General features: G+C 35.9%; 1 protein-coding gene across 1 annotated transcript; it reads left to right on the top strand.

The window, feature by feature from the left end:
- Positions 1 to 18,930: 18,930 nt before the first annotated feature.
- smfn (small fragment nuclease) lies at positions 18,931 to 23,133 on the top strand. The gene is made up of 7 exons (XM_052117786.1): positions 18,931 to 19,162; positions 19,772 to 19,855; positions 19,976 to 20,053; positions 20,155 to 20,266; positions 21,219 to 21,327; positions 21,614 to 21,667; positions 22,632 to 23,133. Exons 1-7 carry the CDS (start codon positions 18,932 to 18,934, stop codon positions 22,756 to 22,758), a joined length of 795 nt encoding a protein of 264 aa, XP_051973746.1. The 5' UTR covers position 18,931; the 3' UTR covers positions 22,759 to 23,133.
- The last annotated feature ends 860 nt before the right edge of the window (positions 23,134 to 23,993 follow it).

Here is a 23,993-nt window from a genome sequence, read left to right as displayed (position 1 = left end):
GGACTTCAAAGGATGATCTTACTTTAGGTACAGAGCCTCGTGTTTGCACTGGATTAAATTACAGTCCCTGTTGCTTCCAGCTTTGCCATCTTAATCGAAAGTCGAGTCACACACTTCGTAAGTGCAGCTATTTGGAAAAAGCTTCATCAGCACATTCCTCAGTTGCCTGCGTTCGGTGGAGCTCAGAGTGCTGAAACACAATTTGCCTATCTGTTGTGACCAGCGGTGAGTAAATTACTTCTGCAGCCACTTTCAGGATGCATCTATTGATTTTGCACAGGACCAGAAGTGATGGCAGCTTAATGCTTCAATTTACACCAATCCACACAACATGCAACATTTTAGCTGGCCCCTATAACTTTATATCGACACTGCCAACATAGGGTTGATTCTTCTGCTTGTCAGCATTGGTGGTCATAGATACAGTCTCCCCACCCACCTATTTTACCCGGATTTCATAGGTTACCCACCCATTTTACCCAGCTTCTTAAGATTAAGATTAAGATATACTTTATTGTCCCCGAAGGGAAATTTGTTTTGGACACTGTCCATTCCGTAGCTTTACAGAGACAACACAAGACAGTTCACAACATTTCCTCAACACATACTTCTCCCGAACGTTCTCTCATATACATTTAGTAGGTACATATGTATAGTAGTAAACACATTAACCCTTCCATTGGCACAAGGCCCATAAAATGCGCAATTGTCATACTGCACACTCTATAGTCCCCATAAAATACACAACTGATATATTCCACATGGCCTATATGATACACAATTGTCATACTGCACACTATTAGCACCCCTAATATACACAACTTATGTGTTGCACACTCTATCTAGCCTACAAAATACACAATTTACATATTACTCACACTACATATTAGCGTTAATAAGCTTAATGGACAAAGGTACGAAATAATTTTTATAACGGTTTAACCTACATTTAGGAACTCTAAATCTTCTGCCAGAGTGTAAAAGCTGAAATTCTAGATGGAGGATATGAGTCGAGTCAGAAACTATTTTTTGTGCCTGTCTGATAACCGACTGCTCATAGATTTTCTGGGGGGGCAGGTCGTTTTTAACCCCATAATCTTCATAGCTGTCTTTACTTGACGAGCGATCTGTGATTTTGATTGTACTGTCAGGTTACCATACCAGCTTATAATACCGTACTTTAAAATAGTCTCTAATATTGCGTGATAGAATAACAACATACATTTTTGTTCTACTCCATTCTGTATATATCCATTCAGTTTTGGGGGGAAACAAAGAAAAATACCCAATAGATTTAGCAAAATATATTAAAAAAAAGTGTGTGTTTTTTTTTGCACTTTGGACTTGCTTAAGACTTGTGTCTATTATCATCTTGTTGCTAAATTGCCTTCTTATATATATATATGTAGGGCTTTTTTTTGGGGGGGGGGGGGGTATTTTGTTTTGTTTATTGGTTCGGGATTTATTTATTTATTTAAATTGATTTTGTTTTTGGGAGGGTGTGGTTTTTGTTTGTTTTGTTTTGTATTATTTTTTCTTAAAAACTGCCAATTCTATTGTATAATTGCTTAAAAAAAGATCCTGGGTTTCTTTTATTTGAAATAGTTTTGTTTTTTGTTTTTTTTATTATTTTTAACTGGCAAATCTATTGGATAATTCTCTTCATTTTATGCCATTAACATTAGTGGGTAACTATGTAAACCAAGTTTTGTATTCCCCAAAATTAAACCACGCCTTCAGTATATGACACGTTGCCAACTGTATCTACAAAACTGAATATGCTACTCAACCAGGCAGTTCAGATCTATGGGAGCACTCATGATGACAAAGTTTACAGCAGAGACTGAGATGTTTATGTAAATTAAAATAAAACTATACACATTTATATCACTCCGAAACTGATGATCACAGCATGCGGCAAGGCTCGGATATATGACATATGAAGCCCTAAATAAACGTCATCATTCCTCATTCTGCGCTCGAAAGAAACACCTGCAGGAAAATGATTCAAGCCTCTGAATGCATGATGAAACATCTATCCAAACCTCTGCTTCATCCAGACGCTGCGTGAGACATTTATCTGCACTCTTCATATGAACGATGTGCTGTGTCTGGGGGCCTCACCATACAGGAAATGAAATTTGGGATGTATTGTTTGTCTGCCTGATTGTTCATTTTCAAGAACATCTTGAAGATTAAGTACAAAACGTTTAATTTTTTCTGCATCTAATGAACCAATAAACTGTCATTTAGAATTAACCTGCTGCTCAAAAATAGCACAACGTAATTATAAGCACAAAAAAAAAAACATATTAAGAAAGAATAGATATGAAATTGCTCACGTCGACAGACATGTTGTTTTTCTGAGCAACACATATGGTGAGAGGAAGTTGCGATTTGGAAAGAAAAAATTATTCACAATGCAACCTTTAGTTCTGAGGAGTGCTAGAAAGCATCACATGACAGTAGAATAAGCTGATTTCTTCAAGATCATCACTGCACTAAACCGCACTGAACGAGGTTAAGGGACCTCTGAGCCGCTGGTAGCGTAGGAGCTGTCAAACGAGAATGCTTGACTTTCCTGCTTAACCTTTTGAGAGCTGGCAAATAGAAACATTGTGGAGCTCTGAAAGAACAGGGGAAAAAAGAGACAGATCAGTTGACAGAAGCACTTTGCTCAGTTCATTCATCATTTCCGTAAAAAATAAAATAAAATAAAGGATGAGCAAAGAAGCGGGGCCTTTGCTTATACACCGATCAGCCACAACATTAAAACCACCTGCCTAATATTGTGTAGGTCCCCCTTGTGCCACCAAAACAGCACCAACCCGCATCTTAGAACAGCATTCTGAGATGATATTCTTCTCACCACAATTATACAGAGCGGTTATCTGAATTACTGGAGACTTTGTCAGTTCGAACCAGTCTGGCCGTTCTCTGTTGACCTCTCTCATGAACAAGGCATCCAACAACATCCGCACAACGTCTACGGTAACTCAGATAACCATTCTGTACAATTGTGGTGAGAAGAATATCATCTCAGATTGCTGTTCTAAGATGCGGGTTGGTGCTGTTTTGGCAGCACGAGGGGGACCTGCACAATATTAGGCAGGTGGTTTTAATGTTGTGGCTGATCGGTGTAAGTATGTGTCCATTCAATAAAGGATTCTCGGTGTTACATATAAAATGCGAATAATTTGCATTATCGCCACTAAAACACGGCATGATCTAGAATCAAGAGAGCATTCAGTAGAACACAGAATTCAGTCTTTGGATTATCCAAAAGAATGGGAAAAGGTGGCCATCTGTGGAGTGGAATTGTAACCCATGGTCATGCGAATGGCATTGCAACAGGCACATATGGTCACATATGCCTAGTAAGTAAGGTCAAGTCATTTGTATTGAGTCATCATTGTGTAGTTTGCTAAAAAACTATTGTTAATTGTGTATAAAAATAAGTAATTAAATAATAATTGTATTTAGCTGAAGGCGACTGTGGCAAGGAACACAAAACTCCATAAGATGTTGATAATGGAGAAAAATAACCTTGGGAGAAACCAGACTCACTGTGGGGGCCAGTTCCCCTCTGGCTAACAGCATGAATATAATGGAAATATTACTTATTTGTGTGCAGTGCAAGACATGGTTTAAAATGATTCAACTAAGTAAATGTTAAGGGCCTGTAACTATAAGATTAATGACTAATGTCTTATTAGTCATTAATCAGGAATAACCACTCCTGAAGTTAATTAAACTGAATATAAATGTAAGACCTGAGGTTCTTACTCTTTTCACCATGTTTATTTTAGCCAAACTATGTGTAGTACTCATGTAGTGCACAATGGCTGATGTTTGCATTTACCTGTCCACTTCCTGTGAAATGATATATTGATGTACACTTGTTCCATATGCTGTTTGAAGCGCCCTTTGGACATCAAAGGGAGATAACACATGCAGTCTCTATGATGTGGAATTTCATATCATAAATTGTATGAATATACTGTGAAGTTACCTCGCGATGTACTTTTGGGTAATTGGAATGTTCCACATTTTGTACGTCATGCAAAGACAAGGAAACACATACAGACAGTACATGGGCTAATAATTTTGCTCCTGCTTTTACCGGGACATTTAGGATGATGGACACGCTCAGTATTGCTTTAACTATTTGCCTTTTGTAATTAATATGAGAGCCAGTTGAACTGGTCGATGGCAAACTAACTTCTGACATTTTGTCTCGGAGGTCTCCAGGGGTCCCTCGCAAATCAATATGCACGTCAATTTTTCTCTTTCAGCTCTCATTGTTCTCTCGACCTGAAGAATCACACATATCCCCCGTCCAGCCTTTCTACACAGCAAAAATTGCTCATAATTGAGTTATTCATTTCAGCATAAAGCATCTTTCATGGATTGATCATTATTCAGATAATGAACATAATGGTGTATACACAGATGTTTTTGTACAACTGGCTATTAATTGGTTCACTTTCCTGAAGAACTTCATTTCATAGGCTTTTAAGAGGGTTTGTCTTTCTATGATGCCATTCTAAGTATTGGGAATCCTGTGTTCTCTTTTTTGTTTTGTCTTTATGATCAATAAAATATCTGTTTCTCTCAATCTCAGACCTGCGTCATTGATGCTTCAAAGCAGGTTTAACCAAAGTTCTGCTGGTGTGGTGATTGTTTTATGGGTTGATTCACTCCATCAGATGTGGATCAACTAATTGAACTTGAAAAATATGAATGTTTTTTCCTCTCTTTTCTAAGGAATAGTGTACTCATTATCACGCCATCCCCGATGTGTATGACGTTCTTTCTTCTGCTGAACACAAAAAAAAAATCATCTAAAATCTGTCTCAGCTCTGTAGATCCATACAATGCAAGCAAATGTTGGCCAGAACTTTGAAGTTTGAAAAAGCACATAAAGGCAGCATAGAAGTATTTCATCCAAGTCCAGTTGTTAAATGCATGTCTTCGGAACTGATATGATAGGTGTGGGTGAGAAAACGGATCAATATTTAAGTCCTTTTTACTTATAAATTCTCCTTCCTGCCCAGTAGTTGGCAATATGCACAAAGAATGCGAATTGCCAACAACAAAAGAAGAATGTAAAAGTGAAAGTGGAGATTTATGGTAAAAAAGGGACTAAAATATGAATCTGTTTCTCACCCACACCTATAATATCGCATCAGAAGATATTCATTTTATCACTTGAGTCGTATGGATTACTATTATGCTGCCTTTGTGCTTTTTGGACCCTCAAAGTTTTAGCTAACATTTACTTGAATTAAAAAGCCCAACAGAGCTGAAATATTCTTCTAAGAATCTTAATTTGTGTTCTGCAGAAGAAAGAAAGTCATACACATCTGGGATGGCATAAGAGTGAATAAATGATGAGAGAATTTTCATTTTTAGGTGAACTATTCCTTTAAAGAAGTGTTTTACTGCCTTTTTCCTCTTTACATAAATCTTTTGCTAAACATCTCCACTTTTTCTGCTGGTGTTTCTTTGACTATATAATTCCTATTATGAGATTTAAATTCAAATTTTCTTTCCCTTGGGACAAACCTAATACTAGCATACGAGTCAAATATTAAAAAAGTATTATTAAATAGAACCACAAATTTCAACGACAAAAACAAAGGAAGTTTAAAGAGCTCACACAACTAAACACCCCCTTAACGAACGGCTAGATCGCATGTTATGCAAGTGGCTGAGCTACAAATCCCCAACTTTCTCTCATGATGAGGTCTGATGTACCTCGCAGCATGAAACCTGCTTGATAACCAAACGCTGACAATTACCATCTGTAATTAATTGTCATTTGTATTATGCACATGAGGATGGTCCAATAATTGTTCATGATTGCACAATCACAGACTAATTAGGTTGACTTTATTAGCATTTTCAAAAAGGAGAAAGAGAGAGAGAGAGAATAAGTGTGTTTTTGCCTTCACCTTCTAAAGTTAAATAACTCATAATAACAAATTGAGCAACAGCGTAACAAACTAGGTTTTGACATTTCCATTTTGGAAGAAAATGTGAGGTGGAAATGCTCTCATTTGTGTCTGAAGCAGTTTAATACTCCAGGTTAGGGGTTTACTCATTCTTTTAAAAAGTATCAGCAATAGTAATAGTGATATAAATATGAATATTATTACACAGCTTTGAGCTGGCTAAAATTAGAAGAAAAAAAAAATGCAAACGTGGAGACGGTTTTGGGTAAATTACTTAAAAATAGTAATCCACTACAGATTATTTATCTAAAATTGTAATCAGTTTATTTGACTAATTACTTCATTGAAAAGTAATCACATTTCTAATTACTTTACTTTTATGTTACTTTCTAAAACACTTTTCAGCTCGACAAATTCAAAATAATGTTTATATTTCTTCCTTGTTCATCTCTCACACAAGTCATACACTCAGCACCTCACATTTCTCCTTCACAATGACTTGTTACTCTTACAAGAATAACAGATTGAATGCATTACACTACCTGTTTACTACAAAGTAATTAGGTTACAGTAACTAATTACTTTGAAATTGGATTACACTTAACACTGGGTGGAGAAATACACTGGCTTTTGTATATGGGAAATTATATAAGACATTGATCTCATTCTTTAAGGTCTCAATTACATCTCTGACATGTGCTCTGATACTGCTGACCCACAGATCAGCCAAAGTCTGTTTTTCTGTTTTATGTTCTGCGTAAATTATAAGCCATTGAGAAAGTACACGTGCAGGCGCTCCATCAACAGCTGTTATTGGCAGAGGGCTCTTGAAATCTAGATTTAAAGATAAACCACTGCATGCTTATTGACATTTGGAAAAGGCCGGCGTTGACCGAACACAACCGCACATGGGTGGCATACAAAGATCTTTGCATGCTAATCCAGTTCTTCAGCATGTTAAAAAGTTGCATTTCTGATGAGGGATTTACATGGACTATTTTGAAGTTGTCAAACTGAAACATAGATGTCTATAACTGCAAATATAAACCCCGACATGATAGACACAGAGCATCAAATCACACTGTCTTTAAAAAAAATCTCAATTTATTCTGTGCATTTGCAGTTTATATATATATATATATATATATATATATTATCCATTATAATCAAAGTGAAGGGTAAGGAGCCTTTTAAATTGACAGTTTAGCTTTTAAAAGCATAGGGTGAGAGGAATGCCTCTAAGAATGAGAGGTTTATTCATGGGTTATATTTTTTTTAATGGACTGAGGTGAAAATGTCCTCATTGTCCGCAAAGATGAACTCTTGGCTTCAAACTGAATTCTTTGAAAAAGATAATTATTCAGGCTGCCAGCATTTATTGCCAAATATTGGTTGAACGGTTGCCACACTGTGCAAATAGCTACAGCACTTCTAAAAAAGGCATATAAAATAATAAGTCTCAAATTGATTTTTAATCAGATATTTGGAAGCACAAAATTAATCAAACTCGTTATCAAGGCTGCAAATTGATGACTGCAGTTTGAGGTAATTGATAAAATTACCCAGTATAATAGAGTTCAGAAGCCTGATCCAGATTCAATTTGTTTGTATATGTGGCTTGTTTCAGTTAACCTGTTAAAATTAACCACTGATTGACACTGATGACAGTCATCAGTATCTTTTATAAGTGTTTCTAAGGGTCCCTGCGAGCATTCCAATATAAAATATTTAGTTGGACTAAATACTGTTGTTTCTGTATTACAAATATGATTATGAATTAAGGAGACACATTCAAGATTAGGAATGCATTCACAGTACATGTTAGTGTGTGTTCCCTGGGAACCAAACCCATGATGGCATTGTTAGCATGTCCTGTGCATTAAAGTGTGTAATACGACTAAACGTTGGCCAAAGCAGAGGGCTGGCAACTGGAAGGTTGCTGGTTCGAGCCATGTACTCTGTATGAAGTGAGTCATGGATAAATGCATTTGCAAATTACAAGACCCAGATGGAATCTGCAGACTTTTCCACACATTGTCAATGCTATGTTTGGGGAATTAGAATGTAAAATTTGAGCTGTCAAAATGAATGTGTAAACGCATGCAAATAACACATTCATTTAAATGCAATTAACGCATTTCCCAATTTTCACATTAGATTCTGACATTTTATTCAGCTCTGTGTATGTCCTGAACACTGGTTGGAATAGGGCAGAACATTTGCAATGTGTCCGGCAAGGACATTACACTGATATAACCTGATGAAACACAACAGCGAATCTGTGCCAATGATCAAGTTATGGAGAAAGGACCTTTTACAAAACAAACCGAAATGGGAATTGTGACCAAAATAAAGTACTTGGTGTCCTTGGTATCTGAATTTTACCATAGAAGCACATCAAACCTTCAAATAATCTACAATCGAAACACAATCTATGGCACTGAAAAGGGAACGCTGCGCATATTGTTGGAGTTCTCCCGTAGAGGATCTGTTGACGCCCCGATCAAAGTTCATATCATTACAACTTTCTGCCTGTTGCTTCTGAGCTTTCGAAGAGTCAGCTAATGATTACAGGACAATTCAGATGAAGTATCATTACGTGGGCAGAGCCAGCGCTTAAAGCAGAACAAAGCCGTTGGTTGTTTTTGGAATGGCATACTGCCACACTACTCGTTATTCATAGATATAACAGAAGCAGAGAGTAGTATGGGTAGTATGCCATTCCTGACACGACCACTTTGTGCAGCGCTTTTCATGTGGAGTTAAAATTGGCACCTGACTCCCTGATGCAAATCTTGTGAATTCTATATCCAAAATGGTAGCCACAGCCTGCTAGTCAATTAATATTGTGGAGAACGAGGGTTTAAGAGATTTAATGTGCATTGCAATGAATACACAACCTATAAGGGACTAGTTCTTTACACTTTGGGAAACATTTAATGTTACATCCATTGGCACTATTGTAGTGCATTTCTATCTTTATACTGTAGAAGACTTTGTTTGAACATTTTTAATAAAGAATAATCATTACATTTGTTTTGTTTTCTTTCCTAAGAAGGAAATAAATGCATTTTGACAGGAAAAGAAGTATAGAGTCAAATTTCAGCACTTGCAAAACCTGCGATTAATCGTGCTTAACTGCAATTTAAAAAAATGATCAACTGACAGCAGTAATTAAAATATTTTAAAATATTAAAACCATTAAACAGAGCTTAGAGTACCACTTTTTGGTAATGGAAATCAATATAAAATTAACCACAAAATGTAATAAACAAAAACAAAAGGGGTCTAATCTCATTAAAATGATGCTACTGTGGCGATATGTTTGCAAAATGACATTGCATGGTTCCTTACAGGTATTGTGGCAGTTCCAAGGTGAAATGTCCACTGTGAGATGCTAAACATGCTTTAAATTGTCACCCACACAGAGGTTTTTAAGTCTAATGCGCTATCGAGTTGTAGATCAACAAAACCGACCCCCTACAATAAACCTTATATCTAAACCTAACTGATAGTGTCATAAAAGCAAATGTGGCACTTTAGGTGACATACGACAGTATTATGTGAGGAACAAAGCGTAAAGTATGTATTTTATTAACTTTATAATCTGCCATTTTACTCTTGATTTGTGTAAAGGGAATAAATGTCAGCACCTCTAGTGTTCATTTCACCAGAAAACTACTGCAAAATATCACAAAAATGTAGGTATAGTAAGACCAGTTTTATTGTTATTGCTTGAATTCTGTGGAAATCTGTGGTTCTGAGTTGTGTGGGGCCTCTTATTACTTACTAACAGTGTATTTTATTATTCATTCCAAACTTTTAGACATCTGAAGGCAAAACATTTTTAGGCAAACAACATTTTTAAGTACTATTTTTTACTATAACATTTCCCCAGGTATACGGTTTGTTCTTTAATGGAAAATGTAGCAGATGCAGGGGTCGAATCGAAAGATCATAAAACAAAACAAAACAAAATTGTTGAATTAATATTATAATTTATTTTTTTCTGGATTAAACCGTCTTGAATAGGATGTTTTGGTTATGAACCAATTCCCAAAATGCTCCAAGACCATTTCATTGAAGAAGAAAACTTCACGCTTGTACGCTGTCTTTAAGCAATATTCAGTCAGGTATTTTTGCATTGACAGGTCTCACACAGGGCCAATGAGCAATTTATCAGACTGGATATTTGTGTTTCCCAGGAAACACCACAGACTTGCTCAGATGAAGATGAGCAACATAAACCTGCATCTACTGTTTTCACAATGGCCTTTATAACCATACTGCTGTGAGGAAGAGAGGAATTATTTCCAGACAACACAGAGGTATAATCGATGTCAAGTGTTCTGCTCTAATTTAATGTAAATACATAATTTAGTACAATTATGCATCGACCCCATTCTGCCGAGTTACTCACAAGTGTCATCTCCCATTAGACGTCTTTGCATGAATTCAAATGATTTTACCTTTTCCTGTGGTGTTACTCATAGCACATTTTGTCGGTTACCACGGTCAAGCAATCGTGTTTGCATAATCGATGATGAGCGTGATTCGGAAGTTTTCCCAATAAGATTACATTTGTACTCCACTGACGGTTAGGGTTAGGTTTAGGGTTTGGGTAGGAGGGTAGAGTTAATAAAATATGCATTCCTCTTCACTATATTAAACAAGTTACAGCTTAAAACAACTTGCTCTACAACTCGCTTTTGGTGCCCCTCTGTTGTCATTTCACCCAGAAACTGTAGCTCACACATGCCCATTTGTTAAAAACCGTTACCTGCTCCAGCCACTGGGGCAGTGGATTGATGTTTTAACCACTGCCCCCTGTGTTCGCAGAGTGAAGTGTTCACAGTGAAATCTTCTTTTCAGGGCTTTTCTCAGCAAGTGTTCACTCTGTGTGATTCATTTTGATTAATTTTGTTACGTAATGAGTATATCATGTAATTGTTTGTAATCGATTGACATAACTTTTATTTAAGATATGCATATCACAGTTCACATTTGTAAAGGTGTGGGTGTGTATGTGTTCAAAGTTAATTCCATTTGTTTTCCCCTTCAAGCATTTTTCCTCCAATCAAAAGAGCTCATTTCCATTCAGGTGATGGCATCCAGCTAAACCAAACACATAATTCCGCTCTGATATTTGGGAATGTGCAGATTTCGTGAGAAGACCTGCCCTTACCTCTGGGACAGCAATCAGAGCGGATGACTACCGGATGAGTGATTAGACAGAATATGATTTGACCTTCAAGACCAAAAAAAAAAACTAAGCGTGACATGATCTCTTGATCCCTCTCCTTATCTCGGTTCGGAAAATAACACAGTTTCGTTTAGGATTCCCTGGGCACAATAGATTCACTCCCTCTGAATAGAAAACAGCTTATCAGGAATCCTTTCATAAGGTTTCATATCTATTTATTTTTAAAGACCCCATCAAAATTTGAGTTTGGTTGCTTTTAGTCCATGTCTGTGAGATTTGGAGCCATAGATATTATAGAGTACTAAATAAACTAAGCAAACCCATAAAAGAGAAAAATAAATCCCAATTGAGATCTCTTTAGTTTTCAGTTGTTTCACTCAGACAGCAAAAAGTCTCCATCTTTTCAGCTTTTTCTCTTGAGAAAAAGATCTGCTTCCTCTAGAGTTTCAGAAAACATCTCAACAATGTCTGTCACTGTCCTTAGATTGACTAAGTCTGCAATACAATTTTGCAACCTGGTCTTATAGAATCACATTACTATACCAACATTTTTGCAAAATGATTTTTACTTGTCTAATTGTATGTAATGCATCAGTTTCCAGGTGAAATGAACACTAGAGGTGCTACAACAACGTCTTTTATTCACATTCACACAAATCACAATAGACGGCAGATTTTCAGTTCATAAACACGTACTTTTCGTCCTGATTCTTATAAAATGCAATTTTATGACAATAAAACACTTTTACAACAGTGCATGACTCGTAAGGCGCTACATTGCGTGATAGCTCACTTGCACTGCAAAGGTCAACATGTGAGTCAAAAATGTCATACTGTAGAATCACCTCAAAATGAATGTGGTCAATTTAGCTATTCTGTTTTTCATCTCACATTTAATGTTAATGCACTATTGGTTAGGTTTATGTTTAGGTTTAGCGTAGGGAGGTATGTTTTGTTAATTTAAAGCTCATGTAAATTTTTCAGTGTTAAAATAATTTTATCCCAGTTTAATATGCATAGACAACTACGTATAAGTAAGCCATTCATAAGTACATTTTCTCACAAACGGTAAGCACTGTGTCTCTGTGGCGCTATAAAAATTCCTGTTTGTTTTGACTGACCTGCTCCAACAACATTATGCAACCAATGGCATTCGTTGTTGGGGCCGGGGCTTTCTAACTTTTTGAACAACTGCAGACAAAAGGCGCATTCAGGAAGCTGTTTTGCAAACATTGTTTATTTTTCACAGTTCCATTCAGTGTCGCAGATGCTAGTGTCGCAGAAATGACATACAGTGCTTCAGCTTTAAAACTTGATAGAGCATTAACTTTAAAAACATCCTCCGTTTGGAATATTTAACTTGCTTTTAGCGCCACAGAGAGGACATTTCACATCAGAACTTCTGCGAAATTTGTCATGAACCATGCAATCTCATTTTGCAAAAATGTCACCACAACAGTGTTGGGTGTAATGCATTACTAAGTAATTAATTACTGTAATTAAATAACTTTTTCCATTGAAAAAGTAAAGTACATGATTACTCTTAATTTTTCAGTAATTTAAGTACAGTTTCAGAACAATTCTATATAAAACAATAGTGAATTTAAAATCAAAATGTAATGTCTTATGTTAAAATTAGGGCTGTTGAATTAATACATTAATTCAGTGTGATTAATTTGTTTTTTAAATAACGCGTTAAAAAATGTACGCAATTAATCGCTTGCCCCCAGACCACAATAAGGAAGATTCCTGAGAATGCAAGCTTGTAGTACCACCTGTTTACTCCAGAGGGCAGTAAGTGAAATTTCAGCTGAGGGATCTCAAGAACTAAGGGATCTCAAGATGTGTTTAAAGATTGAGTATTAAACTATATTTAACTTGACACAGTGACCTAACCATTTTATGTTTATAACGCAACACACTCGATGTCTGATGAAGGTGTAAATTGACGGGTCCTTAAACAAGCCCTCATAATAAATCTCCAACTGATTGACAAATTCACTTGTGAAATGGATTGCTGTGAACTGTATGACAATGATTGACTTATGATCAATAATATGGTAGTAAACAATACATTGTATTCTAAAGCCACTTTTTATATTGTCTTATCAATGATTAACTCGTCTGCTACAGGAATGTAAAGCATTTTAATTATCTGATTTTTTTTATTTATATATATATATATATATATCATTTTTACAATATTTAAAGATAGCTATGTATAATTATATATTGATATAAATATGTATAATCATTATATATTGAGTTATTGTTATATGAGGGGGTTTCTCAGCAAATATTTGTATATGCGATTAATTCATGGGGACACCATGTAATTAATTTGATTAAAAAAATGTATCGACTGACAGCCCTAGTTAAAATACATGTTTTCTAATTAAATGCAGCCCCCTTAAATTCTTTGGCCAGTTCACGAATAATTTATTCAATTTTATATTATTTCTTTGAAAGAATTAAAGAACAGTTACATGTCTATCCTTATATTTTTCATCTGGTCGAGATTGATAAGGGTTTTAGAAAGTTTAGTAATAAGTAATGCAATTACTTTTCAGATGGAGTAATTAGTACAGTAATCTAATTACACTGCAGAAGATAGACATGTTGCTTCTGAATGTTCATGTTCCCTGAAACCAACAACATTCTGCGGAATTACCGACAAGTACAGGTGAACTATCCCTTTTAATGAAAGTGAAGAAACTCAACTGACTCATATATAAAAAGATACACCTGAAATGCAGCATAAATACTATTCCTGCAAAACCCTTTAAAGATAAAAGATCAACCAATAACCTCAAAAACATAACATGACACACATGCCCTCCTTGTAAGACTCGGCTCACACAAACACTCTTGCAATTACACCTTACAGTAAGGTGCAGGGATCTGATGCTCTGAAAATCAATCATTTCAGGTTGTTTTCTTACAGTTTTAATGGGTTTCAGTGACCTTGCACCTTGTATTTGTTGAAGCGGAAAGCACTTCAGACTTCAGACCTGTCGAATATTTCCAATTTTAGAAATAAGTTGTGGTCGAATCATCAGGGTCAACAGAGACCTCTCAATGAAAAGTTCAAAATCAAGAACTTAAGGTATTTATCCAAAAGGAAAAAAATGCTTTTAAACTAAATTCTTTGTAGTTTTGATAAACGCTTGTGTGGCTCGCGACAGTAGCAGTTTGTGGTTGAGCTGATCTGTGCTGTGGATGATATCAGACGCCCAGCTGCATTAGTCTGTCCACTTTATGGCTGGAGCGAGCAGTTCTTTCCTCTTATCTGGTGGAAGTTCACAAGTGACGGATGCATTAGGACATGCACTAGTAGCTTTCAAGTGCTTAAATCCATTTGCTGTATTATCACTTTGAGCTCTGTACACTTTGAGTGTAATGACATGGCTCAACCCCAGACATCTTCCAAGGATGTCGGACATGGGTCAGGTCATTTTTTCAACATGGCTTTCACGACTCTTGTAGAATCGCGAACACTGCTAACATTTGCATTTTTCATTAAGCAGATGGGGTTTAAAGAAATAGAGGCATCTGAGTAAAGGCTGCTCTGAACAGGCTCCAAATTCTTTGTAAAGAGCAAAATATGCTGGCTCTGATGCTGCTTTGGTGCTGCCTTAAACTTTGTCAAGGGCATATTTCCTACTGTATATTTCATGTTTTTATAATAATAATTTTCAACCATTATTTCTGTAACACTTAACAAAAGGGTTGTATTCATTAACATTACCTACATTAGTTAACATGAACTAACAATAAACAATACTTTTACAGCATTTATTAATCTTTTCTTCTTGTGCCCACAGGGATGGATTACCGACTTGGCCAATGGGGACAGTGCACATGAGCCATTGATCCAGTATAGCGACCCCCATTCAACAATCTTTGGCCATGAAAATGAAAACCAAGCAACCCCCCACCTCCACCACAACATTGGTTTGTGTTCATTTATAAAAATGTAATTGTTCATTGTTAATTAATGTTAGTTTAGTATGCATTAGCTTATGCTAACATGTACAACTTTGAATTATAATAACATATTACGCTATGTTAAAAGTAACATTAACCAAGATTAATAAGTGCTGTTCATTATTAGTTCATGTTAACTAGTTAACTAATGTTAAACAATACAAACTTATTGTAAATGAAACTTAATACTAACCAAAACATTAATTCTGCAATTATAATTTGTATGTATTTATGGGTCATTGAGAAATAAGTTTGGCTAAATCTTTTTTTAATTAAAATCTAGTTTTTTCTTGCACCTTTAATTCATGAGTTTGCACAACTTAATCATTAATTAAAAAAAAAAACAAACAAACAAAAAAAAATGCTTTTAAAGTTTTTTTTTAATCATAACTATCAAGACGATTTCTCAATTTAACCTTAACAAAATGTGCCTTTTAATAAAAATGTCATAATATCTGATTTTTTAAAATAATTGCATTATTGGGTTTAGAAAGGGTCCTCTTTTTATTTTCTATTTTATCACATGACAACAAAATGTAAAATTTAGCATAAAAGTAATCCATGCAACTCTGTTGTTTAAATGTTGTCTTCTGAAGCGATGCGATCACTTTTTTTGTGAGAAACAGATCAATTTTATATATAAAAACATATATAAATCTACACTTTCACTTTAAGAATGAGAAAGTGAAAGTAAAGATTTACACTAAAAAGGAACTTGAATGTTACATATCTCACCCACACGCTTCTAAAGACAGATTTAACCAATGTCATATGGATTACTTTTATGCTTTTTGGACCTTCAAAGTTCTGACCACCATCAACTTGCATTGAATGGACCTACAGAGCTGAAATAATATTTGAAAAATCTTAGTTTGGGTTTAGCAGAAGTAATGAAGTAATCACTTTAAAAGACATGAGGGTGCATAATTAATCACAGAATTTAAGCAATCCTTGACAAAATAATAAAAGGACTGTTCCTTGAACTAATCTAATGTAACTTTTAACTGATTAAAAACACATTCAATAGAGGTTCAACGAAATCGACTTGCAGAATAAACTCCCAGATGTGTACAAACTGTAAACTGCCTCACAGACTTTAGAAATATGTGTGTTGTTGTGACTTTACAAAAGAACACATTCCTCTGACTTCTTAAAAGTGTTGGTTATAGAGCAAATCTCTTTATCATATTAGAGATATTCAAAGAGGTGTTTGTACAGCGTTCAAATGTGAGTTCAGGACGTTAATGTTCTTCAATTGAATAAAAGATGTCAATATCCAGAGGGTGGAGGGACTATCTCACCCTGAACACCGGTTACTCACAATTTCATCATTTTTTTTGTTTCAAAGTATATTTAACTTAGCTCACTTATAAAGACAGTCGGGTGTAGATTCCAGGGGGATGGGGGTAGGTAACACCCCAATCATAAAAACCAACAGGCAACCCCCCCACAATTTTCAAGACAAATCTACGCCCTTGAAGACAGTACAGTATTTTTAAGAGTACAGTATTAATTGCACTTAATAATTGATAATAAAAAATAATAATAATGAAGCCTGTCATAAGCCCTTTCCCCTGCTGCATTACTCCAGTGCCATCAGATGGTAAGGGAGGTGATCAGCGGTGTTGCATCAGTACTAATTACTCTCCTGCCTTTATTAGACTTCAGCCATCAAGAGAGTTAGGGGCAAGAAAACATCTCCAGCCTTGTTCTCTCTCCATCTCTCTCTATTTAGCTGTATCGAGCCCTTATTTCCCGTCAGGGTCTGGTCTGAAGGATTCTGCTGGCTTTTATCACACAGATTACTTCACAGGGTGAATGTAAGCCATTAAATTCTTATCTGTGTCACGCCTGAAATATGATGTTTACGGTCCTGTCTTGCTATTAGTGTTAGAATTGAGATTTCATATCCACAACATACTCAATAGCCACTACAGAATTGATTAGGTCACTATTTCGCTTGATTTGAACATGAAAGTTGAACTGCACTCCAAATGATATACACCAGGCATTAAGATAAACATTCTATTTAATTATTTGGGACTATATTGCTGTGCATAAACATGAAGCGATATCCCACAATGACAACATTGTATATGAAGATAAGCTCATTAAATAGTAAATTAGACCGAAGGCTAAACTTTAGACCTTTTTATTTCGATGTTTCAAATAAAATACACATCTACATGTTTGAGACTCTAATTTAACAATTGGGTTACAGGAGTTCCTCAACGCCAGTGATGGTCCATCTACGCCATCTCCTGACCTATGAATGTCACTGCATTCAAGCTGTAAACATGTAGATTTATGCATATTGCAGACACTTTTATCTGTTGATAGCAGATATTTTGTCCGTATGCTGTGTGGAAAAAAAATCATAATTAATAATACAAATATAATGATCACACACACACACACAAACAAAATTATTATAATTGTTTCAATTCAAGCTATTGGCATGCATATTGAAATAAAGAACTGTCAAAGCATTGCACTGCATCCCCTCGCAATAGAAATATCCATCCCTTGCAAAAATTCAGGGTTTACATACTCAGGCATCCCAACCTGCAAAAAGTCATTTCAGGGAGGTATCCCGAAACAGGCCAATCAGGATGCTCTCTGTCTTCACTTCTTGATGCACACAAGCACACACACACGCAAGGTCTCTCGCTCTCTCCCTCTCTGCCGTGCGCGCTACACGGTTTGGAGCACAGTCTAACCGCTCTTTCTCGCTCGCTCTTGATTCCGGGAGATTTTAACTAATTTGCGGGCATCAGGGAGCCGCTATCAATACGCGGGAGACTCCCGGAACTTCCGGGAGACTTGGGACGTCTGCATACTATGATATTTGTAGTAAAGCCATGGTAACCACAAAATGTAACCATAACCAAAAAGTAACCACATATGTGTGTGTATATATATATATATAGATATATATATATATTAAAACCCCCCAAACCTATTATTATTACCTATATATATATGTGCAGGATACAAAATGGTTACTATAAAAAAAAAAAATTGTGGTTACTGTGGTTTTACTACAAATACTGTAGCTGAAATATGGTTACTGTGGTAAAATCATGACGTTTTAATCCGATAAAGCGATTAAGCAGAGACGGGCCACTTCTATTAAAACGAAGGGGAAAAAACTGGAACGCTCAACCGGGAACCTCTGGAAATGAAGTCCCGCCTTACAGGTTAAAGAGCCAGTCACCTTTTAGATACAGACATCACCTATTAATCAACACTAGAACGCGCATGCGCATTAGTTATACAAGCCGGGAAAAAAATAGTTTTTTAGTGTAATATGAGGTAAAGAATAACAATTTATGAGTCCAGAATTGTCCAGTATTTATTTCTGATTTGGAATATGTTCTTTTATTGTAATCTTGACCAACCTTTTTTGAGATTTCGTTTTTCAAGTAGATAAGAGCTGTACTGGCATGACTGGAAATAGCCTCACGGGAGCGTTCCAAAGACTGTAGAAGCTATTTGTTATGCTGCTGAAATGTTTTTTGATCCTGTAACACATTATTTATTTGAGAACAATGCCTTATTTTTGTTTATTTATTTTTATTTATTTATTTTTTCATTGTCAATCTGCATTGTGTTGACGCCTTGCCTGTTTTTGTTGTTGTTGTCTCCACGAGAGTTTGTAATAAACATTTAAAAAAAAAAAAAAAAGACTTTTCTTGTACTGCTTGAATAATTCTACCGCTCACCTGCCGCCACTGTCACCCCTTACTGGTATTTACGACACTTATGCTCGGAAGACGGCAGTATGCGGGCACACATGTGGAGTTCGGCGTGTATTATTGGATTCAGAGTCCTGAGTCGAGTCGGCGTGTCATCACAGTTGACGAAACTACACCCACTTGTGTCCGCAGCCCACAGCTCGTCTTTTTTCAGTTCATGTACCTCTGTGCTCGTCAGGGGTTTAATGTCAAAACGATCAGACAGCAGGAAAATGTCTGAGCCCATGGCGCAGCGGATGGTCTGGGTGGATTTGGAGGTAAACAACATCGCCAACGCAAGTTACACTTCTGATGTCAGAAAGGAGGGTGACACATTTGTCATTTTTACATGTTTAACTGCTAACGTTTCTAGTACATTAAAAGCAAGCTGTTGTTTTAAAAGAACTCCAGTAGTTATATGACAAAAAAAGGGGGGGGGGGAGACAAACATCAACAGCCTTATATGATAGAGAACGGTGGTTTACTGCAGTTTTGTATCCTGCTAGATGAGTTAGCATTTGTTCACATATCTAAAAATATATCATACTGATTTAGGGTTAGTTCTGAGATAATTCGATTTTGGAATATTTTATGTGTTAATCAAATCTACTTTGGATTACACTAGTTCATGTCCAGCTGACTTGCTTGTTTACAAGCTTTTGCACTTGTGCTCACAGCCTAGTTTGTTAAATATTTGGCATTTATAACATGTGAGACCTTGGATCTATCCAACACAGGTATTTTATCCAGAAACACTTAGCAAATAAATATTTGGGGAAAGGTTCCATCAGTCATTTCACACCCCCTCTGAGAGCTGATGTCTGCACACAGTGATTGTGCAGTTCTGGGACTGACATGGCATGTCTTTACTAATCTTCCTATTTTAGATGACAGGGCTGGACATTGAGAAGGATGAGATTATTGAGATGGCCTGCATCATCACAGATTCTGATCTGAACATCATCGCAGAGGTGGGCGAGTTTGCAACAACGTTATGTCAGTGAATACAATTTGGAAAGGAAAGAAAATCATTTTTGGGTGAAATATCTTGTTAACATTGCTGTATGCATGTTGTTGTTGTTGTTGTTAAGGGGCCAAATCTGATAATCAATCAACCAGACGAGCTGCTTGACAGCATGTCAGACTGGTGCAAAGAGCATCATGGAGAGGTGAGTCCAGAACAGCACAGATTGACACACATGCTGTGTGTTTATTGTACAAGCCCATGGATGAATAGGTATTGTCTGATTATTTTTCTGTGTTGTGTCAGTCAGGGTTGACTAAGGCTGTGCGGGACAGTACCATCACCCTGCAGCAGGCAGAGTATGAGTTCCTGTCTTTTATCAGACAGCACATGCCACCAGGACAGTGTCCTCTTGCAGGTAACGCTATCTGTACCATAACGCAGGTCTGTTTCACAAGTCTTGCATCTGTAATGCATGTGCAACAGTGTTTATTTTTGTAATTCTGTTTGGCTGCAAAATTACCATTTGGATGTAAATTTATTCTGACTATCAAGTTTGTAAGGATTTTCATTGGCCCACTCCCTATAACCATCTTTATGTAATTTATTGTTATAATTTATGGCCGGTATTAAAGGGATAGTTCACCTAAAGATGAAAATTCTCTGATTCGCTCACCCTCATGCCATCCCAGATGTGTTTGAGTTTCTTCATTCTGCTGAACACAAACAAAGTTTCTTTGAAGAATATCTGTGCTCTGTAGGTCCATACAATGCAAGTGAACGGTGGCCAGAACTTTGAAGTTCCAAAAAGCACATAAAGGCAGCATATAAATTAATCCATAAGAATCCAGTGGTTACATTTTTAAAAAACTATATTTTCGGAAACTATATGATAGGTGTGGGTGAGAAACAGATCAATATTTATTTTTTTTTTACTATGAATTCTCCTCTTTGCCCAGTAGGTGGTGATATGCACAAAGAATGTGAATTGCCAAAAACAAAAGAAGAAAGTGAAAGTGGAGATTTATAGTAAACATAACTTAAATGTTGATCTGTTTCTTACCCACACCTATCATATCACATCTGAAGATATGGATGTAACCCCTGGAATCTTATGGATTACTTTTATCCTGCCATTATATACTTTTTTGACCTTTGAAGTTCTGGCCAGCATTCACTTGCATCGTATGGACCTACAGAGCTGAGATATTATTTAAAAAAAATCTTCATTTGTGTTCAGCAGAAGAAAAAAGTCATACACATCTGGGATTGCATGAGGGTGAGTAAATGATGAAAGATTAACATTTTTAATTCAAATGCATGTTGTGTAAAACAGAGCTCAGAGAGTTTGTGTGCTGCTTCATCCACAGGAAACTCCGTTCACGCTGATAAGAAGTTTCTGGATAAGTACATGCCACAGTTCATGCGCCACCTGCACTATCGCATCATAGACGTGAGCACCATTAAAGAGCTGTGCAGGTTCGTTATGCAGGATTGCCGCTGGGGTCAGTGGTGTGGATGCTAAATATTATCCTTTCGAGTTTAATCAGATGACTGAATGACCGCTGTTCTTGCATGGAAGTCTGTAGACATGCCTCACCATGCAGCACTGTGACTGTTTTCAGCAGAACAGAGCTTAAACTTAAATAGGCTAGTCACACTGTGACTTATCCAGCACTCCAGGTCTTCAGTTCATTAAAATGATTACTCAACCTGTCATTTTTAATGGTAATTATTCATGTTTTTTTTTCTTTTCGTTGCCTAGACGATGGTTTCCAGAAGAGTACAAGCTCGCGCCACAGAAAAAAGCATCACACAGGTCAGAACTTTGGTTTTCCTGCTGTATTAAATGCTACCAAATTAAGCATTGAAATAGTTATTTTAATGTAAATGGGTGTTTCGTCAACTATATGGGCACATCTGGCCTTGTAGCCTTTGAGGGAAATCAATTCACACTTTTTATGCTCCCAATAATTTTATTTAATTTGTCCAAAATTATACATACATGTATCACAAGAGAGTTCTGTCTTTATTTTATTTATGACATTTTTACGTAAAAGCCACCACATTGTAAACATATATATCCTTTAAAGGGATGGTTCACCCAAAATGAAAATGTTCTCATCATTTACTCACCCTCATGCCATTCCAGATGTGTTTGACTTTCTTTCTTCTGCTGAATACAAACAGATTTTTTGAGGAATATCTCCACACTGTAGGTATTTTCAATGCAAGTTAATGGTGTTCAGAACTTTGAATGTCCAAAAAGCACAAAGTCAGCACAAAAGTAATCAATTAGACTCCAGTGGTTAAATCTATATTTTCAGAAGTGATATAATAGGTGTAGTGAGAAACAGATACATTTAAAGTTTTTTTTATTATTATTATTTCTTTCTTTTTTTCTTTTTTTTTTTTTGCACTATTGAAAAGGGTAATTTTGAAACCCCTAAATTTTGAAATGGTTTCATTATTATTTCACACTTTGTCTGGATTATCATAACTTTTAAATGTAATCACTTATATTTTTATGATGGAGTTTCATATTTTAAGATCAAAAGTCTGGGACATGGACAAAACAAAAACATCTACACACAAAAAGCATTTCTAAAAGTAGCACTTATAAAAGATGAAGGCCGTTTAAAATGTTTCAAGACAGTTTTAATGTTTTAAAGTCAACCGCTGGGACTAGAAGTACCCATAGTTGAAGAAACACCAAAATATTTAAACATAACAAAGTGCTGTTTTGTCTACTGCAAGAATAACGCGTCTATTTGAATTTTCAGAGCACTGGAAGACATCCAGGAGAGCATAAAAGAACTGAAGTTTTACAGAGCAAATGTTTTCAAACCTCAAGTAGATGAGAAGAAACGAAAAATAGTTGAAAACGGTGATAAGAAAACTGTGAGCTAAACAAGAGAAGCTGAACTGGAGTGGTTTTAAGATCTGATGTGGAATTCTAATGTCTGGTTGAAACTTACATGGTAACTTGAGAGAGCAAAGTTCCATGTTGATGACCACCCTGTTCATTTTCTGTTTTATTTGTCATCTTTGAGAGTAGTTTAGTTTAGAAATAAAAAAATCTAAAAGGTTCCAAGTTATGCAAATATGTCATTGTTTTGAAGTTACTTTGATGCTTTTAGTTCCACTCTAGGAATCTAATTTGTTGCTTGATTTTTGGGTCATGTTGGTGTGCTGTTAAGAATCAAAAGTGTGTATGTAATAGGTGTTTCTGTCAGATTAACATCACACCTTTTTTTTTTTATTTTTTTTTAATAAAAACATTTGTTGCCATTTCTGAGGACCTTCACTGTGACTGCTAAAATGTAATGTTTCCATGCCATCGTATATTTCTGTGGACTGAAATACCTGTAGTAACCTGAATCAGCCAGGAGATAGCGGTATAATGTAAAGTAATATCTGGAGCGTATTTAAATGGATAGTTCACCCCAAAATTAAAAATCTCTCATTTACTCTCCCTCATCCCATCCCAGATGTATATGACTTACTTTCTTCTGCAGAACAAAAACAAGGATTTTTAAAAGAATATCTCTGCTCTGTAGGTCCATACAATGCAAGTGAATGCTTGCCAGAAATTCAGAGGTCCAAAAAGCAAATAAAGGAAACATAAAAGTAATCCATATGACTCCAGTAGTTACATCCATATCATAAGAAGCTTTATGATATGTGTGGCGATATGCACAAAGAATGTGAATCACCAGAAACAAAAGAATGTGGAAGTTGAGATTTATAGTAAAAAAAAGACTGTTGTATTGATCTGTTTCACACACACATCTGTCATATCGCTTCAGAAGACATGGATTTAACCATGGAACACCTCTGGATTACTTTTATGCTGCCTTTATGTGCTTTTTGGACATTCAAATTTCTGGCCACCATTCACTGCATTGTATGGACCAACAGAGCTGAGATATTTTTTTCTAAAATTCTTTGTGTTCTGCAGAAAAAAAGTAAGTCACACACATCTGGGATAGCGTGAGTAAATGATAAAATAATTAAAATTTTTGTGTGATTTATCCTTTTAAATAAGCAACTAGTGGGACGGTTTATGTTAATAATTTTTTTTTAGTATACTTTTATTTACCCTTTGAAACATTTTCTGTAGATGGTAGCAGATTTTACACCCC

Source organism: Xyrauchen texanus, chromosome 44 (assembly GCF_025860055.1).
Source record: "Xyrauchen texanus isolate HMW12.3.18 chromosome 44, RBS_HiC_50CHRs, whole genome shotgun sequence".
NCBI classification, from domain to species: Eukaryota; Metazoa; Chordata; class Actinopteri; order Cypriniformes; family Catostomidae; genus Xyrauchen; species Xyrauchen texanus.
The sequence above is the reverse complement of the archived record's forward strand: the minus strand, read 5'-3'. Positions and strand labels throughout refer to the sequence as shown.